Here is a 20,325-nt window from a genome sequence, read left to right on the forward strand (position 1 = left end):
TGGAGCATTGGACTGCCATTACCTCATAAGACTTTGCTGTTACACTATCTCTTACCGTACACTACTAAATCTCCATTTGCACTATTTGCCTATTTTGCACCACTATGCCTTCTTACTTGAATATTGTATATTGCATAGCTTTTTTTTTTGTTATACGTAAAATTGTATTGTATTTATTTAAATTTTTACTTTTTAATTATTTTATTTGCATTTTTCTAATCACTAGGGTTTGAGAGTAACGCAATTTCTATTCTGTGTATGTCCTGTACATGTGGCAGAATTGACAAATAAAGTTGACTTGACTTGAAAAACTTTTTTTTTTTTTTTTTTTTTTTTTACTGGCACACATAATTTTTGGGGCATCTTATTGCGACACCAGATTGTTCTCTCATTTTAGTTTTAGTAATATTTTGAAATGGTTGTACAAAATAAAAATAAAAATGTCAGGTGTATTGGCTGCATTTTTAGATAAATAGTTGTATATGTTTACAAAATGTAAAATTTATATTTGCATTTCAAGTTATAAAAATTTACTAAAACATGTATTTATTTAAACGTGTATACTTACTGCATTTGAATCATTATAACCATATGTAACCACCTGCATATGTGTTTGGGGAAAAAAGGCTTTGATTTTGCTACCCCATTTGATTTCTTTGCCACCCTAAGAAAATTTCTCTAGATCCGCCCCTGGGTGTGACTAGGGCCTTGTGGTCAGAGTAAAGCAGGCAGCTAAACTTTCCTGGCAAAAGACTGTTTAAAGTTGTGAGGGTGACTCAATCGTCCATCGAGGGGGGCAGCATAAATGTAAACATTTGAGTAGCGGATTTTGGGGATCTCAAATTATGTGTACAGCAGACTGTCAAGTGATTAATGCAAGACATGTATCAACAAAGCTGCTCAACAACAACATTTTCATCTCTAAACACGGCTGATGACAAAATAAAAAAAATAAAATCCAAGCCACAAATTATTTAGCAAAAAATGTTTAATCTCTCCTTGATGCGTGTTTATTTACAAGTAGTAAATCTGCAAAATAGGAAATAACAGAATATTTACACAATGAATGTTAACCTGCAAACTTGTGACAGTCGCTTCAAGTCTGAAACTCTAAAAATGTATCAGTTATTGTAGTATTAAAATTCTTTAGCCACTATACTTGAAATTCCTTTGCTTTGCGTTTCCGTGGGTTCTATGCAACTTCCATTTTGAAGGAGGAAAAAAAAAAGAAATAATGAATTTCCAAGAATCAGAAGCGAGCAGGAAAAAAACACAGAATGATGCCAGGACTTCATTTGATTCAGCAATGGTTTGAAAAGGCAAAAATGTGATGAAGCTGAGAATTAAACATGACTTTGAGCTGAGTCTACTCACTCTGAAGGTTGACAACAGCAGCAAACCCAGCAATTCAATCTACAGCCTACACTCTTAGGCCACCGAGTAACAATAAACACAAGTCAGCTGTTGTAGTAAACAGTGAAAAATGAATAGTAGAGAAGGGCAGCTGGAAAAAAAATACATGTGGACTTGAGAAGAAGGTCAATTTAAAAGGCAAGTAGCCATGCAAATGATAAACAAGCACGACTCCCCCAGCAGTCGTTTAATCAACAGAGCTACGAGTGGAATAGGACACAAATGGAGCATGAACCTGAGAATGGATTGAGAATGTGTAAGTGTCTTTGAAAAGCCTGACAGATCATCAGCTGGACACCACAGCCTCAGTTGTGATGAGGGAGTGAGTGAATTTGTCCCTACTGCACTCATACAGACCATCCAGAGGACTGCTGTTAACAGCACCACTGAGTCTCAGCAGTCATTCATTTCCACGTGATCTATACAGAAAGAGCACCAAAATGTATGAATGCAGTAAAAAGTCAGAAGGGGGGAAAAAAACAAAAAAACAAATCCAAAATATGATTACTTTTTTTGTTTTTCATAATAGACTAAGAACATTTTAGTGAAGGATTTCATTTCTATTAGAAATAATGTAACATGTGTAACCAACATGATGACATGAAAAGGAGAAATTTCTATCCAAGCATGGCCAGAGTGGTCCCTTTAAGACTGGCAGGTACATAGTGAGCTATCAAGTCCCAGCGAGTACTGGGATGAAGCTCGTAAGCATACAGCTGTAGAAGTCATGTTGCATCTCAGACATGTACAGTAAACAGAGGATTGGACAGCATTTATGATCAGCATAAAATGACAGCCCTAATGTTCGATAGAAAAACAAGGTACAAGAGTTAAAGCAGCAAGTCACATTTCCATCACGACAACACAGACGCTCATCTGATTCAACAATTTCATTTTGATCCTAGAGATCAGGAAAATAAACCTTGAGTTCGGTCAAGTACTTCAACTTCAGGCAAACTGAAGAGACTTTTGTCTTCTGCGTACCATAAAATGTACAATTTACAGATAACAAATGAAAGTAAAAACAAAACCAAAAAAAACAACCTGATTACAAAAAAAATGGCAAACAGCTTTTGTTCATCATGAAAAAGTATACAATTTACAAATGAAACAACAACAACAACAACAAAAAAACAAAAACAATATACAGACCAGTTTGGTTTTCGGCAAGCAGAAATAAACCCCTCTTATTTCTCACCATAAAGTCAAAAACCGTGACTTCAAAAAAAAAACAGAAACAAAGAAATCCTCTTATGAGAGCAGTAATATAAAAAGCTTAAGCCACACATGGCAGTAGGCTAGTTTTGAAACAAGAGCTGCAGGCAAAGATGAGGATTACTCAGCCTCGTGTAGCTAATGAACCAAAGTGTCTCACCTCTGTACACTTCTATACCCTCCTCGTGGACAGAAAGCTTAAACCCATGTCTCAAACATATATGTTCTCGAGGTGGAGAAATAACACTAAGTCTTTTCTTTGCACCTCTGTTGTGAGAACAGAAAAAAGGGGGGAAAGTGGCTTGAGGCTGGAAACGGCTTTTCTGACTTTGTTTCTCCACAGTGAAGTTCTACTTGACCTCACTGTGGTTGCTGAATGAACAGAGTCTGTAAATAATAAAGACTTTGCTCCTGCAGAACCGTCAGAAAATGATCCTTTCAGGGATGGCTAACACAAAAGCATGACCTCTGGAAAGTTAGACAGGGTGGTATCAGCGCAAAGAGGAATATTTAAGGTAGTGCAATGTAGCTACTTCATTGTTCCGTCACTAAACTACGAGCCACTAAAACTGTCACCTCTTGACCTTTGAATTAAAGAAACAGACACCAACGTGGCCATGATAAAGCAACCATCCTGTAGGTATATATTTGGCTTTGTGAAACCAACAGATTGCACTGATTGAATAAGAAACAACAGCAACTTCATGTTATCACCGTGACACCATGAACTCTACCTGGAAGATGTGGAGATGGGCGACTTTGTGTTTTTTCTTTGTCACTTTCAACAAGGATCCTATGATGGGTTGTTATTCAAAAACTTCTTTTCAGTCACTAGGCATGTTCATATTTAAAATCATATGGTAGCACATTCCATCTAACAAAATGTCTTTGCACTAAACAACATTCAAAGAAAACATGGCACAGTACGACTTTTTTGTTTCTTTTTTCGTTGTTTTTTTTGTCCACTTTTTTTGTACTCGTAATATCAAATCGTGTTTTGTCTTATTTTTATTGTATTTGTTGGTTTGAAAAGAAAAAAAAAAAGAAAAAAGTTTACTCCCTAATCTTTCTTTAAAAACGTAGCTGTATTTATATATAATATCTATATAGTCTTGCTTTGTAACGTTTCTGTAAATTGTGCAAATTCAGCAGTAATACAAGTGGCGAGAGATCAGAGAGTGGGCAGTTGATTACATTTATACAAAAAAGAAAAAAAATTCTAACTGTGACATCTGGAGTCACATGACCTAGAGAGATCCTCTCTCCATTGGCTCATCACAGATTGGTCCGTTCCGCTAATGATGCCGTATATGGAGTTCTTTCCAGGCTTCCGTTGTTTCTTTCCTGACCATCGCGTCATCACAACAAAACTCCTGAAATCAAAATCAAGCAAACCACAAACACCGACATCCACAATAATCAAATGCTGTCGAGTTGACATGTTCTCCATGTATGTATGTGTGAAAAAACGTCCCGTGTCCTAGCCTCTCACACAGACACACTGTATGGAGCTGCAGACAAACACACACACATACACATGTAAGCGTACACAGGCCCCGCCCATCTCTGCCGAATCCCCCCATTTTGCAGTATACTGCCTCGGTCCTTTTGCAGTTTCGTCTGTCGTATTGTTTGGGGGTTGGAGTTTTGTTTGTTGTCTGGGTGAGAGGAACGTGGGAGAGAGACAGATGGAGAGGAGGAGTGAGGAGGAGCAGGAGGTGCTCGATGGTCCTCAGCTGGTCAGCGCCATTGTGTCGATGACCTGCTCCAGCTTGCTCCTCAGTCTCTGTCTCCTTGCCTGCTCGTCTCGCTCCAAAGCTGACAAGATCTGGGGGGAAAAGGGGTTAGAGGTCAGCAAATGCTGCAAAAAAACTTACAGCTCCTGCTTTCAAAGCACAAAGATGTTATTCCTACATAAGGATGAATAAGGACTCCCACATGGCTGGGTCATAAAGCATGCAAAAGTTGGTTTAATTTATTCAGTTAGCCCGACTAAATCGCCTCTTAAATGTCTTTTTTTTTCTTTTCCGCCTGTCCCATTTGGTTCTTTAGCCATCAGAATTGTTGTCTGAAGACCAACAAGGATACCCAATGGATTTACTTTTCCAAATGGATCATCGTGGCATTGCCGTATTGGTCCATTTGATCGACCTTTGTTTTTATTATTTATTTTATTTTATTTTCAGTTGTTACAGACGGGACAGACATGAGTGAGAGATAGGAAAGGGAGAAAGAAAGAGGAAGGAAAAGAAAAACAGAAGGGGAGAGGGACAGTGAGAAAGGGGGGGGGGGGAATCTCCTGGATCACCTGTTGAGAGAAAAAGAATAGAAAACAAGCAAAAAAAAACAAAAAACAAAGCAACATACTAAACACAACACCATCGCATTAATCTAGCTAAGTGTAAACAGCAATAAATACTAAATATTCAATGTTGTTGTGCAGCACGCAGGACAGACAGCGCACAATGTGCTTTGAAGTAGCAGCCAAGAAAGGTGTAATTTAAGTCTACGAGCAGTGAACACCCGTGTGCACACCTGTGTGGATCAGCGCGCTTGTATTCAAATGGTTTCCACATGTAATGGTCTGCAAGAGGATTTAAAGAGCCATAGCCCTGTCCCCCAATCGCCTCTTAAATGTCAATAAGACTGAAGGTAAGTCTTTGTATACAGACAAAAGTAACAGCTTGTATTTAGTATGTAACATTAGTACAGCTTTGTTTCCTTCTCTTAGGTAGTACTAAGACTTAAATCTCACCTCGTCCTTGTACTTGATGATGTAGGAGTAAATCTCATGTAGGGCTGACATGCTGTTGAACTGGTTAGCATGCAGGCGTGACTGCTCTGCGAGGTAGGCACTCATGTCCTGATCGCTGATAGCCGGCATCCTGGAAATGTCAGAGTAGTACCTGGACGAAAACAGTTGAATATTTGTATGAAATATAACAAAACACACAAATGTAACATTCACGTCTAATCCACCATGCTTACATACCTTTCTACCCAGTTTTTATAGTTGGGGATGTCTTTAGCATAAAGCAGCTTGTTTGATGGTGAGTCCTTCCCTAGTTTATGCTCTGAGGTTGAACATGAATCCATGAAGGTCTGAGCCACCACAGACAAGCAGGCATCTGTAATACTGTTCTTGTGGATGTCAAATACAAACTGTGGGTTCTTGATCACGTTCACCCAGAACCTCAGTGGAAGACTGGAAGCAGTAAGAAAAAAGGATGAGCTGCAGAGCTACAAGGCCTGGTCTATTAATGTGCAGAGATACCACACCAGTGCATTAAGCTGCATACACACTGAACAAGCAGTCTCGAGTGATTAGATACTAGAACTGGCAGGGAAAAATACAAGCGTGGTGCATTCTGTTGCACTAACAATGTAAAAGTGTTCCATATTTGTTGGCTTACTGTCCAATATTGTTCCTACTGAGCAACACCAATGCCAACAAAACACAAACCAGCAATCAAATATTGCCAGTCATGCCCTTTCACAGCTTGCACACGCGCGCAAACTCACCAGTTGCTCTTCCAAGTGTGCCGTACATCAGGGTCTGATATGGAGTGTTTGTCTGCCTGCTCGTCCAGGAAGTCAAACATGTACTTGATGGCGAGAGGCAGAGCGCTGCCTCGGTGCGCTGTGCTGAAGATGGTCTCAAACAGGTCATCCACAAATTTCTGGAGCGTACCCTGAGCACAGGAATCAATACTGGATTAGGAGTTTTACTACACTAGTTGACATTTTCCTGCTCTTTGGGGCTTTCACGCAAACAGCAGCATGCAAAAAGTGGTGAAACAAATTTTAGAAATGTGGAAAACTATGTGCCAGTTTGTTTGTGTACATAAGATTTTGTCTCCAAAGATGGACATATAGAGATAAGTGTTTTGTCCCCGTTACACTTAATGTTTCAACAGTCCAGTTACACAACTGCCTTTGCTTGCACATTCTTCTTTACTGTCGTGGCTGCAGGCGATGGCTGTCAGTAGCAGGTACTTGGGATGACTCTGCTTTGCTGTCAGTACTTCAACTTTGGGAGAATTTTTGATGATGTTGAGCACTTAGTGTTCTTTACAGTATTTAGGATAGGGCCCAATGAGAGTTCAGCCTAAGGCTGTTCTGCAGTGTTTTACCACATCGCACAACTCTGGAGAATTCAGAATCCTAACAAAGTTCTCTGAAGTTGAAATGATTTGATATTTCCCACAAGTTGTCACACGTTTGTCCCCGTTTTCAAGCATCCAGGCCACGTTTTACAAAACCTTTTTTGAAGCAGCCACAAGATGAATTTGCAGTTTTGTATTCGTTCACACATTAACAAATCAGCTTCCTAAACACACACACACACACACACACACACACAGCTGTGGGGGCTGTAATAAATAAGAACAAACTGCAATGCTTTAGGTGCCCCCCACCCCATTTGTCCTCCTCTGGCTTGTATGTTAATCACTTCCCAGTTGAGGCAGCATTGATGCAGCTAACCTTGCAGTTTCATAGCTGGGAGCTCATGGGAGCTCTGCAAATGAGAGCAAGAACCTGACATGGTTTTAGCGTATGGACAAATGACATTTTATAATTAATGCAAAGAGGTATGTTTATATTCAGTGGTATATGAGCAGAAACCAACAGAAGGCCACGTGTTTTTATGTGTGTGTTTAAGATGTGCCAGAATTCACACATTAAAGTCGTCCATTTCTCACATTTAACAAGTTTAATAAAAAAATGCTAATTTGGCTTTTCATACATCTAATAAAACCCTTTTTTATATACCCCCTCGTTTCTCTGGCCCGAACAGCAAATGCTGACACTTAACTAGACTAAAACATTTGTGTTGAAGGCAACATTTTATCATATTATATCGTCAAGTTAATCATTGGAATCCATTATTCAGAGAACAGAACCGCTCTTACTCTTGAGGAAATGTGAAACCAAATGGGTGCATTTTGAATAAGAGCTTTTCTCTTAATGACTTTAGTTGGTTTTTTTTCCCTTGTGCTTAAGTGCAGTTTGTAACAATTAATGCAAAAATTAAACAAAGGTGTTTCTTGAAGGTAATTAGCACTGCTAAATTAATCCTTAAATAACATTATTTTATCATCACTTATTTTAGTGGAAGTATGAATTTGGGCAAAAGCTTTTACTTTATAGGAAACGTGTGCTTTAGACTGTACATAAATATATATGGCTGCAAGGCCTTCACAGCCATTTCTTAGCTGTTCTTTTATAGCTCTGAAAAGCTGTTGTTGCTTTAGCAGCTTCAGCAGTTAAAGAAAATAAAATAGTTTCTGTTTCACAACCTAATCTAACAGACATGGAGGCTCAGTCACACACTGCTCCGTAGTGGTTAACAACTAACTCGGGGAAGAAATACAAATTACCTGCCGTTTGTTTTTGCACAGTATCAACAAACACTTGACCTAACTCCAGCCTTTAAACCAACCTCTCTGATCATCATCTGAGGACACATGCTGCATAAAAACCTAAACAGTTTCCACAGTGTGGTCTGGAGGACATGGAGGAATTAGGTGAATAATGATCGTGGGGTACTGGCCTGGGCCTAAAAGCCCCGAGGCCACCAACAGAGGGCCCAGTAACACCAACCAAACAACTCAATAGTCAAAGGTCAACCTCCTAATTAAGACTCTGCATATGTGTGTCTTTGTGGAAAAGGTTACGAAAAATGTTAATGAGCTTAGAGACCACCACCAAACAAAGGTCAACAGGGGCTGCTGGTGGAAATGGGCTACATGACAGGGATGTGGTGGAGTCGGGAGGCTGGGTCTGCGCGTGTGAGAGAATACGCAGCCTCTTTTTACCTTTGTGGCCAACAGTCTGGTCAGGTAGATCTCAGACACCATCTTGCTCCCTCTGTCTCCCTCCCTCTGGTCTGAGTGGTCGTGGTTCTTCACCAGATGCCATAGCTTGGTGCCGCTCTCGAGGTCAGGGGTGATCATGGGTGTTCGGGAGCGCAAGCTGTCTGGACTACTGGCTGTCCTGAGCATGCTCTCTGCACAGAGATAAAGGAGGACGTGTTGGAGAAATAAGTCAAAGAGCCAAAAACCTTCATGCTGCTCTGTGTGTTAAATGCTATAAATTATGACTCATGCCGTCTTAATCACCATTTCAAGGAGAAACATTTATATAAGAAGAAAAAACAATGAGACAAATGAAATATCTGGCATAGCTGAAGACGGCAAAATCTGACTGAAGTTAAAAGCACTATTGAAATGTGACAGCTTTTTCTACTTACATGTCACTCTTTCACTGCAAAATAAATTCATCTATCACTCTCTCACCTGCCCCCTCTCTCCTTTTGTCGGACATTGATGTCATATCTGTGACACAGAGTATTACGCTTCCACTTTGAATGCTTGTCAGCTGCGTGACAAAGCAGCAAAGGACTGAGGGGTTTGAAATTGTCAGGACAGAATGTGAACCAGGTAAGCTCGGAGCAAATATGATGGGGGTGTTAGTGAGTATTATGTGTATGCCACAGTGGCAGGGCTCTGGAGTAGAGTTACTCTGTACAGTTATAGAGGTAGAAGAGAGGGGGGGACGGGGGAAAAACGTCGTGAGGAACTGAGATCTACTTCACAACATTAAACCAGTTATTACAAATATGGCATTTTGACAGCTCTGACATTTTGTTAGCTTAAAAATGTATCTAAAATATGCTGTTCTCCATGTGACTCTTTGATTTCACATATGTAAGAAACTTTCAAGATTTCTGATTCCTTTGCAACAACTTCAGTGCACCACTGCTATACTGTGTTTAGCTACGCTGTTGTTTTCCATGTATGCCCCCAAGAAGGCCAAGCATTTGTTTGAACAGATGTTCGAGGTTAAGGGATCATTAAACAGTCTTCTGCACAATCATGTATACAAGGGAAGCTTCAGGTAGCTGTCTGTGACAGCTACCCCCCCAAGGCAACTTTACTTAGACGAAGGAAGGCAAACACAAGAACAAGTAGTTTAAGTGAGCTAATATAACCAGATGAAAAACAGCTCTATTTTCCTGATCTGCCTCTTTAGGCTGAATGAAGGACATCAGTTTTATGTCTGTTAGACTTTCATGTGAACTAATATTACACCTGTAATAATTTATCACATAAGATATGAAGAACATCAGTGGACAGAACTGTGGCGTAAGTGAGTAATAGGGCTGCCACAAACGATTATTTTGATAGTCGACTAGTCACCGATTATTTTTGCGATTAGTCGACTAATCAGATCATCATCCATTAGACGTAAAACTACAGCTTATTGCACCAGCAGCATCTGCTCTTATATAACTATCATTAGCTTACAGCTTTAAGTGTTTAAGGTATGTGCTCACTAAAAGTAAAGACAAGATGATAGTTTGTTAAATTTTTATGAAATTTGCAGATTGTTTCGGTGAAGTTTAATAAACTCCTTGCTATCTAAACTATAACAGGACACTGGAGTATATTCTGGAGCATCTCACACTTCTGATAATCAGCTGTCTGCTTGACGTTTATTCAGCTGTGCAAAAACTATAACTTTAATCTCAGACAAACTGATTTACTCAGGAACAAATAAAATACTAAAAAAAAAAAAGCCAAACAATAACATTTTAAGTTATCTAAGTGACTCATATATATTTAACCTGAGTAGCGAAAGACGGCGGTGGGTTTGAAAACGATTTGCGGGGAGTCCGGTGTTCTCACGGCGCTAGTGAGCCTAGCCCCCGGCTCGCTAACGAGCTAGTGGGTAACAGATGTCTCCGAAAACGTCGGAGCGCTTTTGAAAATATGTGGTGTCTTGATAAACTGAGCAGATATTTGAGGTTTACACAGCTACATTCTCGCCTGAAAATATGTTAAACGTTTATTTTGTGACCCAGAAAGAATAATAAGAGTAACATTAAAACTAACTAGCTGCCGCCATTGTTGGAAACTGCGCTGGGCCGCGCTATGAATTCTGGGACACAGCTGCTTCTTCTTCTTTGGGGTTTAACGGTAGCTGACATCCTTGTACATGCAATGCTGCCATCTTCTGTTTCAGTCCGTTATTACACTCTTAAATCCTGCCACTTATTCCTGCGTCTTTTGGGATCTTACAAAGCTTCAAACGACGCGTCGACTATTAAATCAGTCGTCGACGATTTTGATAGTCGACGTAATCGTGACTAGTCGACAAATCGTGGCAGCCCTAGTGAGTAATAATAAAACTGCTATCCACTCCTCTACAGCAGAGAGGAGAACTGACACGAAACTCTTTCAAAGGTTTGGAACTCACTTAAAACACTGTGTGGAGAAATGTACTATATTACTGATAAGGGCACAAATACTTGATTAGCAATATCATATTTAATGGCTTCCAGGGGCCAAAGTATGTAAATTGAAACCAGTATTTGTGGAACAGTTTGAACCAAGTCCCAGGTCATGTAAACAGGTGTGAAAAGCACTGAGCTAATTTGCTAATGTAGATGAGACAGATGCCAAATTAACATGTGAAAGGTTCTGAATGATGTTTTTAAAGGTTCTTTCTATGAACAACATCCCAAGTTTTGCAAATAAATAAATAAATAAAATTAACAAGTCAGAATTTTTATAATTCCACACATACAATACACACACACCTTCTTTCGTACCGTATCTGCTGAGGGATTTGGTGAATGTGGAGGAGTTGGAGATGTTGTAGGCCGAGTTCTGTTTGGGTACCAGGGCAATCACTGAGCCATCTGTCACCTGAAGCAGACATTCAACCAGCAGCAAGATTATTGTCCAGCCAAAGAAACTTTCACAGTGCTCACATGGAATTTATTTCTGGATTTTTCATTTTGATAAGTAACCTAAGAATCCATAAATACGCCATCAATAAGAAGCACAGAGGTTTTTCTCCAGCATAGCTTCAAGGGATTCTGTGCTGTATTAAGAAGCTGGTTACCTGGTAGTGAGCTAGGGTGTTGAGTCTCTTCCAGTCATTGTCGATCTTAGTGGTGACATCTTCATCCTGAAGGATGATACGAGCCATCCTGCCCTGCCGCCATTCTGTCAGACACACACAAGAGTGCTAAGTAAGGTTGTAATGTTTAATAGAAAGGGAATAAGAATCTTTCAAGACAGACAGCATAGACAGAGTCAGTGCCCCTTTTAGGCACACCAATCAATTCTCATCATAAACTTAAACTTCCAAACAGCAAATCAGGTTTCTACGACTTAATCTACTGTAATTAGATCAAATTCAGAGTGAGTGTAGTGCAGTTTTACGGACTTTTAAACACATTACTAGATGTTTTTTAGGATCAGAATTCCCACTCCTGTCAGAAGTGCCTCCCTTCTGTGTCAGAGAGCTCTTGAAGCAATTCCCTCTTTATCTCCCATAGCAGCGCAGCTGTGTGTTATGACTCTCCGTGTGATTTGATATTTGTATGTTGTTCATTTTTTCCAGCTCCTTACCAAGGTCCATATCTGAGGCCTTCGGTCTCTGGGAATAAGGCGTCCCTTTGTACACAGCATCCAGCAGCTTTTCCTTCACCTGTGTCACTGTGTCACAGTTCAGGCTCTTCACTGTCACCTCTGGAGCATTTTCATTCTCCGGGTTCACACAGTGCAGCGTCTACAAATGCAAAGGGCGGAAGGGAAAGAGCATTGTTTCATTTAGACCAGAGGGTCAGCACAGACTGGAAGTAATAACTATTGATGTGTTAGAGCATGACCCTGTGGTTGTGTTTGACCTACAAAGAAACACTTCATATGGCACCTCAGAATCAGTGTTAAAGAGCAGAAGGGGTGCACAGCTAGCTATTTATTCCTATCAATACAGGCATAATAATGATTTAGCAGGTTGGATCCTGTTTTGATAAAAGAATATTTTCCAAAATTACTGGACAAATATCAGCTCTGCATCATTGCGCTGTTTTAGTTGTAAGCATCCATCTGCTTTACAACCTTGTTCAGAAACAAATGCGCCTGTGTCCAGAAAGTATGTTTTTGAGTACTGACCAAAGTCTTGTAGTCAATTTGCTGTCTGATGAGTTTATCCTCGCTCAAAGAGTAGCGGGCTTCTCCTGTGATTGCATCTATTGGCCCCTTTTCCATTTGTTGCTTCATGGCACAGTACAGCATGAAGAGAGGTTCCCCGGCACATTCCTTCAAAAAGTGAGACACGCAGTTGTATTATGAAGTAGGAAGAGACAGGTATCAAGGAAAAGTGACAAAAGGTTATATGAAGAAAAGGAGAGAAAGACATACTGTACAAAGTGAAAACTGAACATTGAACTGTTCAAGAACTTTCCAAGCAAAAACACGGCAGCAAAAAGTGCATAGCTTTTCAGAGCAACTCTTCAATTATATTTCTAATCTTCTTTAAGACAACCACAGGCGAAGCAGTAAAGGACAAGGCCACGGCTTGTGTTGGCTAACAGCACGCTAAAAACAAAAACCCTCCCCCCCCTGACACAACCTCCAGCCTCTCCCCTGTGTCTCTTCCTCAGTAAGAAAAAATAGCCTCTATTTGTGTGTGTGAGCAAGTGAGTGAGCAAGGAGGAGAGAAATTATAGAAAGTGTGAGTGTGAGTGAGTGGCAATTGATGGAGAAGTTAATAGAAGGTTAACGACTGAGGGGTGAAAAACGCTGGGAGAAGCACTTTGGTGTGTGAGACGTGTCAAATGGGCAACAAGCACTGGGATGTTGGGTTCCCTGTCTCTCTTTTCTTCACACTCGTTTCTGCTTCCCCTCTTTTCCATTCACTTGTTCAGCAGGCCTGCAAACTAAGCACTGCCTGTATGGCTTTGTATTTTCTCCTTACAGGTGTCATGTGCCGTCTTTCCTGACTTCTTGTTAATATTTTAACACTGCACAGTGTTGATTTTAACTAATTGAGATATATTTATATTTTATGACCTTCAAATTAGGTGCGCTGATGAAAAAGCATTAAATTATGATTTAATTACTTGCAGCTCAGGAGGTCAGAAAGACTGAGAATTACTGGTTTAGATAATCTATCTTAATCATTGCTTGTTTAGAATAACTTAGTGTTGCAATGCTGTGCAAATCTCTGATCTCAGCAAGCAATTTGTCGAGTACATGTTTATCGCTGCAGACAAAACTGATGATGTAAATGCGAAATGAGGATATATGTGTGTGTGTGTGTGTGTGTGTGTGTGTGTGTGTGTGTGTGTGTGTGTGTGTGTGTGTGTGTGTGTGTATTTAAAAGTGTTCATGGTGTGATAATGTTCACATTAGTGCTTTTTAACCAGTGATTCACATTTTCTGTCTGCAGCTTTGTGCCTTGAGGCAAAGCCGAATATTGCAAGTGCTGCCCTCCGAGCTTCATTGGACATGTTCATGCATCAACGCCAGTCAGTCATCTTGGTGAGCTGTCAGATGAACTCTGTGGGATAATCTAGCACTGCCTGCCTCCTATGGTGAAAACACAGCACACTGGCAGACGTCCTCTCTGTCTAGCAGCATACAAACCAGCTCTGCGCTGCGTCTCAGTCCTTCTGTCTCCTTCAAATGGTGCCAGTGAGGAAAAGCAGCACTGATGCTATACGTTTCTAAAAGCATTGTGTCGCGCAGACATTTTGCTGCGCTACAGTGTTTTTGACTTCAGTGTCCTGTTAAATTAATTATAATATATGCCATTTGTTCATTGAATTAATCTAAAGCAATCACATTTTATAATTCGTCTAAAATTCTCTCTAAAGCAGAATAAAGTGACCATGTGATCCCACACAAGCTTGTGCAACAGAGGACAAGTGAATGCTTAGAATAGGGTAATGGATAAAAGGATTTGTTTTCCTATCTCTTGTTCGTTTCGTAGGTTAAAGCTCTATCTCTTTGAACAGGTACTTGACCTTTACCCATCTCTATTTACACCTGGCTGAACTCTGAAATTGTTCCAGGCCTTTCTTTCATGTTACTCCCAAAAACATAGGAGAAAGAAAGGCATTAAACTGCAAAGGTTGGATGAAAGCGAGGCTTAATCTTGCTGCTAGCTACAGAAACTCTTTACTTCAGTACTCATCCCCCCACCCATATTTCCCTACACGCCCTTTAAACCCTCCAAAAACACCTCTGCCCTCTTTTTAACCATTTTCTTTCCACAATCTTCCGTGTTTTTGCTTTTTTTTAAAAAATTGTTTCTCTGTTATTTTTGTCTCCACTAAAGTTCATAAACACAGCTGCTGAAAAAATCCCTAACAGCTTTTCTGATAACCCACTCCCCTTTTACTGAACCACACTCTCGCCGTCCAGTCTCTAATTTGGAGCCAAGACACACATGCGTGCACAACCAGAACGGACACACTCGCATACACAGATGCTAACTGGGATCCCCGAGGGCTTGGCTGGTTTCTTGTCCACCAGAATGCCTGCCCTGGCGGGGGTTTAAGGCCCCGCTGCTAACTGATTAGTTGCAGCAATGTTTGAAAGCTGAGAATGTGTGTGTGGAAGCAAGAATTTATCACATTTTAAGCTATAGTGAGTCCCTGTGATATGAAATCAGAGAGAGGATTTCAAAAAGACAGAAGAGAAATAAGAGAATGCAATTGTGTAAGATGTGTGGCTTCCTGTTTTGATAAGCCCCAACTGTCTGAAGAGCCATCCAGACACACAGCCATGCATACACGCACAGACACTTTCCTGGCTCTAAAAGAATCAAGCTTGGGACAAAGAAAGGACAGGTTAGTGCGACAGTCTACGGTGATCAAACCAACATGGCCAGCTGTGTCTGAACAGTGCTTCAGACTCTGCAGATCCCTCAACTGGTAGAAAGAAGAATTTACCACATGAAAGGCAGAGGTAAGGAATAGGAACCCTGCTGCCTCTGCCTTATCTAATGCTGCAGCTGTGAATGTGTGCGCTTGTTAGTGAGACATTTTTCAATTCTCAAACACCAGTGGTGATGCTGTTGCTTCTGCAATTGTGTGTATCTGTGTGTGTGCGCCTCTGGGACAGTTTTACCTTGAGGAACTTGTAAAGCAGGAAGGTGAACCAGTTGGTGAGCATCTTCTCAGCAACCGACTCCGTCCTGGGAGACCGATGAAAGAAAATGGGAGAGAGAAAGGAGAGGGTAATGGGTGAGGGTGAACTGGAAATAAAAGACAGTAGTATGTGCCACAAGTGGAGCGTAAAGTCTCTGTATGAGGAGGTTTTGGCATCTTGGACTGCCTGGTTATAATCTATGGTCAAAAAAACAAACATTTGAAACACGCTTGCATGTCAAAGACACTACATGACATTATCAGTCTTCATGCAGTTAATCTTCAGACAACCAAAGAAAAAGATAATGTAAGAAAGCAAATCCTTCAGTTTCTTACATTGCTCCATCCCCTCTTCACACTACCTCTAGGCAAACCCACTAATCTTCATAAAAAATACAGCAATTAGTATAACTCGCTAACTTCTCTCGTTAATCACAAACCTGCCATGTAATGAGGGGAACCTCCACACGTGCATGTGTCAAGCAAACACGTGAGCAACAAGTGCATGAAATGAAAACCGAGCAATTAAATGACTTATTGTGTCTAATTTGTTAAATACCTGAGAGGGACACCGGCACTCTAGGTATGTGGGTGGAAACAGGGGGGGGGGGCAAATAAAAATCTTTCTCTGTGTTACCGCCACACTTCCATGCTTTTCACATTAGAAACACTTGTTTTCTCTTATATTGACGTGGGGTACACCTGTGTTACTAGGTTATCTAACTGGGCCACGTTCCAATACTTATCGCAAATATTAGTCGTTCGGTCATTAGGACGGCACCATGGGTGAAATGTGAAGACAGCTACATTATGCTGAAAAATTTTCATGCCCAATAAATAGTAAGACAGAAAAGAGGAAACTCTGGAAACTAGGCCAATGTAGTAGTAAAAACCAATAAAGGCCTGTAGCACAAATGAGACACGTACTCCTACGCTTCCTCAAACCTTCCTGTTTGACTGTTGGATTTATTGAATGGATGCAGAGCATTTTTTCTTTTTCATGCCTGTCAGCAAAATAGAGAACGAATGATGAGGCAGCGGAGAACGGAGGTACAGAAAACATAACGAGTGAATAAACCGGGACAAACCCCGTTTCTGAGCACGTGACGTCCACTGGTAACTTCTAATCTATGCCCCTGAACATCATTTTTGAACACGTCGTACGGGAATAAGCGATGACGCATTTGTGTTTTTGCCAGCTGCACACAGACAATGAATCTCAACGCACAGTATACAAAACAACTGCACCCAATGCAAAAGTATAATTTCATCAAAGGAGGTGGAGATCCCCATGGGAGAGGACTTTTACATCTATCTATTGACTAAAAAGACCTAAACAGGGTGAACCATGTGCAACAATTGCAGAGCTTATTAACACCGACTCCTGAGGCAAGTGTAGTTAACAGGGACAGCGTGTTGTGACCATACGCCCCAAGAGGGGATTGGAAAAGACTTCACACAGGCACGCTGGCTGAGAGTCATTTATTTGATTAGATTTTTAATTAAATATCTCTCCGAGGAGTAGGAGAAGAAAAAAAATGTAACTTTTTTTTTATCATTTAATGTCCAATTCCAATTTATTTGGAGACAGGCCATTTCTCTAATTGTGTCTTTCCTTAAATATGTGTATTCTTTTCTGCTCGGCTGTCAGCAGTAGCTCATTTTCCTTCTCTTTTCTCCCTCTGCCTATCTGCTCTGTACTACCCTTCCCTGTTCTTTCTCCCTCTTTACCATCTCTCCTCTATATGTTTCACCCTTCATCAATTTCCTTGTAGCTCAAGTCTCCCTCCAGCCACTTGCCCTCTTTTTCTGTCAATCACTATTTCACTACCTTCTTTTACTTCAGCCACTTTTATCTTGCTACCTTTTCCCTTTTCACATCTCATTTTTGCCTTCCCCTGTTTCTTACTTTCCCCTTTCCCTACCAAATCCTTCTCTCTTTACTCTTCAGACCAACTCTTGTAAATCCTCCTCTCCCTCTTTGCATCCCCTGCATCTCTTGTACTTCCCCCCCCTCTTCATCTTTCTCTGTGTGTTTGTGAGAAATGAGAGAGCAGTATGTCTGACTGTGGCTCCAGTGGGACTGTATGTGTGCTCAGGGGTGTAATCCTCTCTGACAGGGACAGGGTTGAGAAATAGAGAGGAGGTAACGTCACACAGGCCTCTAAAAGCTGCAGTCACTGTCCCCTGCCTTCCTCCCTCATAACTTCAGCCGCAAACTGAAAAAATACATCACTCGATACTCTGACAAAGAATATATGTTCATGTTCTCCTCTTCCCTTTTTAATGCTACAACAGGTCTAATTACGTGGATTATTTGAATGTGCAGCAGCACTGACATGACGAAATGAAAAATTAACACTACTTTTTTCCCTTATTTTTTGTTGAATTTAATATAATTAGTCAGGGGTTTTTTGTTAGGGTGCTTCCTGTCAAGAACATCCCAACACAGCGAATATAAGAAAAAGGAAAAATACCTGAAAACACACACGCACAAATGCATTTCCTCAAACCCGAACCTGCAACTAACTGGTGCACGTGTGGCATGTTTTTTTCCCCAAAGCCAGGTTTTAGCCCTTTCCCTCCCCTTCTTATTTCCTGCTTTTTGTACCTCCTGAGTAAGAGCTTTGGGTGGTTCTTGCTTTCCAGGTTTTTGTCAATGAGGTCAGACAGGAGCTGTTTGAGGACACCGGTGGCATACTCCATCTCTCCTTGCAGTGCTGTCATGATGAGGGAGGCCACGTTGCCCCTGTCTCGCATAGAGAAGGACCTCTGTGCTTCCAATGTGCGAATGAAGGTCAACAGAAAGTGCTTTTTGGTGAGTAGCTGGCCAAACAACGTCAGGGCCTTCTCCACATTGGCGGGTACCTGAAGGAGAAGGGGACGGAGGTGATGAAGGGGAAGGAGAATTGGGAGAAGAAGGAGTGTTGAATAAAGAAAAAAAGAGGCAGTCAATTGTTGGACAAGGAGAAGATAAAGTGAATGGAGGTGATCATGGTAGGTTTAAGGAAGCATACAATTCACAGAGGAGAAGAAGACAACGAAGAAGGAAAGGGAAGGTAGAAGGTTGGTAGAAAAGAGTAAAGAAAGATCAAAGATAGCGATATAGGGGAAAATTAGATAAAGGGACTTGAAAAGATTGAAAATATGATGAACTGGTTGTGAGTTATAGCTGTGCAATGGATTCATGAGTATGTTTTAAAACAGGATTTATCAAATGACATGAATAAAGAGCCACATGTGCTCTATTTTCTCTCCATGCATAATCATGTCAATACTCTTATATTTTCCACATGCATGTAGGAAACGGCACATTGCAGCTTTGAAAACCTGCCTACTGTTGAACCAGTTCTCTCTATCCTACAACCCTCACTGTCATCCCTTTTCCCTCTTCTCCTCTCAACGTAACTGGCAGGCCTCCCCTTCTCAGGTAAAGAAAGTGAGGCTTGAAGTAAGAATGTGAGCTTTAGGCAGTAATAAGAAATTGATCTGCCTGCTAGCGCACTATTGTGGCTTGTGATTGCCTGGGCCATCCAAATGAAAATCCAACACTATCCCTTTGGAATACAGTTGATAGCACAAGCAGATAGTGAATTCCTCTAAAGCTTGTCTCTGTAGTCATAACCTTATGTGCATGTCAGTGCACCATGCATGCATTTTCCAGGTAAATGCGTGCGTGATACTGTAATGTACAGAGAAATGACAGTGGTACAGGTGCACCTTGCATTACAGTGTCCACAGCGCTTGAGTTCATGTTAGTAATAGAGTGTTTCCTCTTGAGAAACGAACAATAGTAGAGCGGAGTGTGTTTTATTGAACATGTGAACACTGCTTTTTCAGGAGCCTCAAACAGGCTCAGTACTGTAGAGGCAATCTATCACTTGTGCGGAGTCTTAGTGGAGCTCAGACATTGCCCCTCAAAACAGCCACAAAACTAGAGTTTGTCCTGAGAGTTTGGACTTGAACCCTTCTGTCTGATATCTTGGACTAAGATGCATTTTTAGAAGGTTTGGATTCAGATTGCCTACCTCTAACATGATTTTCAAATCTCACCTACATGAAATCTATGAAACATTCCCTCATCCTGTGTTTGTGTGTGTGCAGGGTGCTCTCTACTGACCCGTACCTCCATCTCCTTGAGAACAGGGTGGTCCTCAATCCCAGGAAAGAGGACCCTCATGGCATAGGTGCGGTAGTCCAGGAAGGGGATTCCTGCTCCATCCAGCTCCTGAGTGAGCTCATGGATGTCCGTCTGCAATTCTGCAAAGGCTGAGAAAAGAAACGGGAAATGCTTACAAATGTATTTTAAGTTCCAAAAGAGAGACACATTTCTCAAGATGAAATAAAGAGCAGACTGCCATATACAAGACTGTTTAGTTGATTTTGATGACACATTTGGTTGGAAGTGGTGCTCTGTGCAGTGTTTAGCATTGTCAGCACTAGCACAACACAAAGGGCTCATTTAAACACACTTAATGACTATGACTTGTCACACTTCTTTCTTATATATCCCAAAACAACCACTGCTTAATAGATGTAAAATACATCTGTTCATCTGCAAAAACATTGCAGAAGCATTTTCCTGGAAAACTGAGACATTCTGATTGGTATTTATTAAGTACTGGATGGGGTCGAATAGGATAAAAACGATAAAAAACAAACAAAAAAACTACTAAGGGGTAAAGCTGGGCATTAAAGATTTAAAGGTGTTTATTACTATGTTAAATACTTTCAATTTATAT

The 20,325-nt window shown here is 40.8% G+C and overlaps 1 protein-coding gene and 1 long non-coding RNA gene across 5 annotated transcripts in view; one reads left to right on the forward strand and one right to left on the reverse strand.

Moving 5' to 3' along the window:
• Positions 1-970: 970 nt before the first annotated feature.
• Positions 971-20,325, reverse strand: part of plxna1b (plexin A1b) — a 188,602-nt gene continuing 169,247 nt past the window's right edge. The window contains exons 21-32 of one of the 4 annotated variants that reach the window (XM_004545182.2): positions 19,710-19,852; positions 18,195-18,451; positions 15,564-15,630; positions 12,600-12,746; positions 12,054-12,213; positions 11,542-11,645; positions 11,246-11,342; positions 8,448-8,638; positions 6,151-6,320; positions 5,621-5,833; positions 5,384-5,534; positions 971-4,456 (exon numbers count right to left, since the gene is read on the reverse strand). In XM_004545182.2, the coding sequence (XP_004545239.1) occupies positions 4,361-4,456; positions 5,384-5,534; positions 5,621-5,833; positions 6,151-6,320; positions 8,448-8,638; positions 11,246-11,342; positions 11,542-11,645; positions 12,054-12,213; positions 12,600-12,746; positions 15,564-15,630; positions 18,195-18,451; positions 19,710-19,852 (1,796 nt within the window). In that variant the 3' untranslated portion in view covers positions 971-4,360. Of the gene's footprint in view, positions 4,457-5,383; positions 5,535-5,620; positions 5,834-6,150; positions 6,321-8,447; positions 8,639-11,233; positions 11,343-11,541; positions 11,646-12,053; positions 12,214-12,599; positions 12,747-15,563; positions 15,631-18,194; positions 18,452-19,703; positions 19,853-20,325 lie in introns of all 4 variants that reach the window. The other 3 variants (XM_004545180.2, XM_004545181.2, XM_004545179.2) reach the window with 3 other exon arrangements.
• On the forward strand, positions 10,795-19,818 carry LOC143418604 (uncharacterized). Its single transcript, XR_013098614.1, has 4 exons — positions 10,795-10,877; positions 13,879-13,970; positions 18,233-18,401; positions 19,688-19,818. It is a non-coding gene; the product is annotated as an uncharacterized LOC143418604 (long non-coding RNA).

This window comes from Maylandia zebra, linkage group LG5 (assembly GCF_041146795.1).
Source record: "Maylandia zebra isolate NMK-2024a linkage group LG5, Mzebra_GT3a, whole genome shotgun sequence".
Taxonomy (NCBI): Eukaryota; Metazoa; Chordata; class Actinopteri; order Cichliformes; family Cichlidae; genus Maylandia; species Maylandia zebra.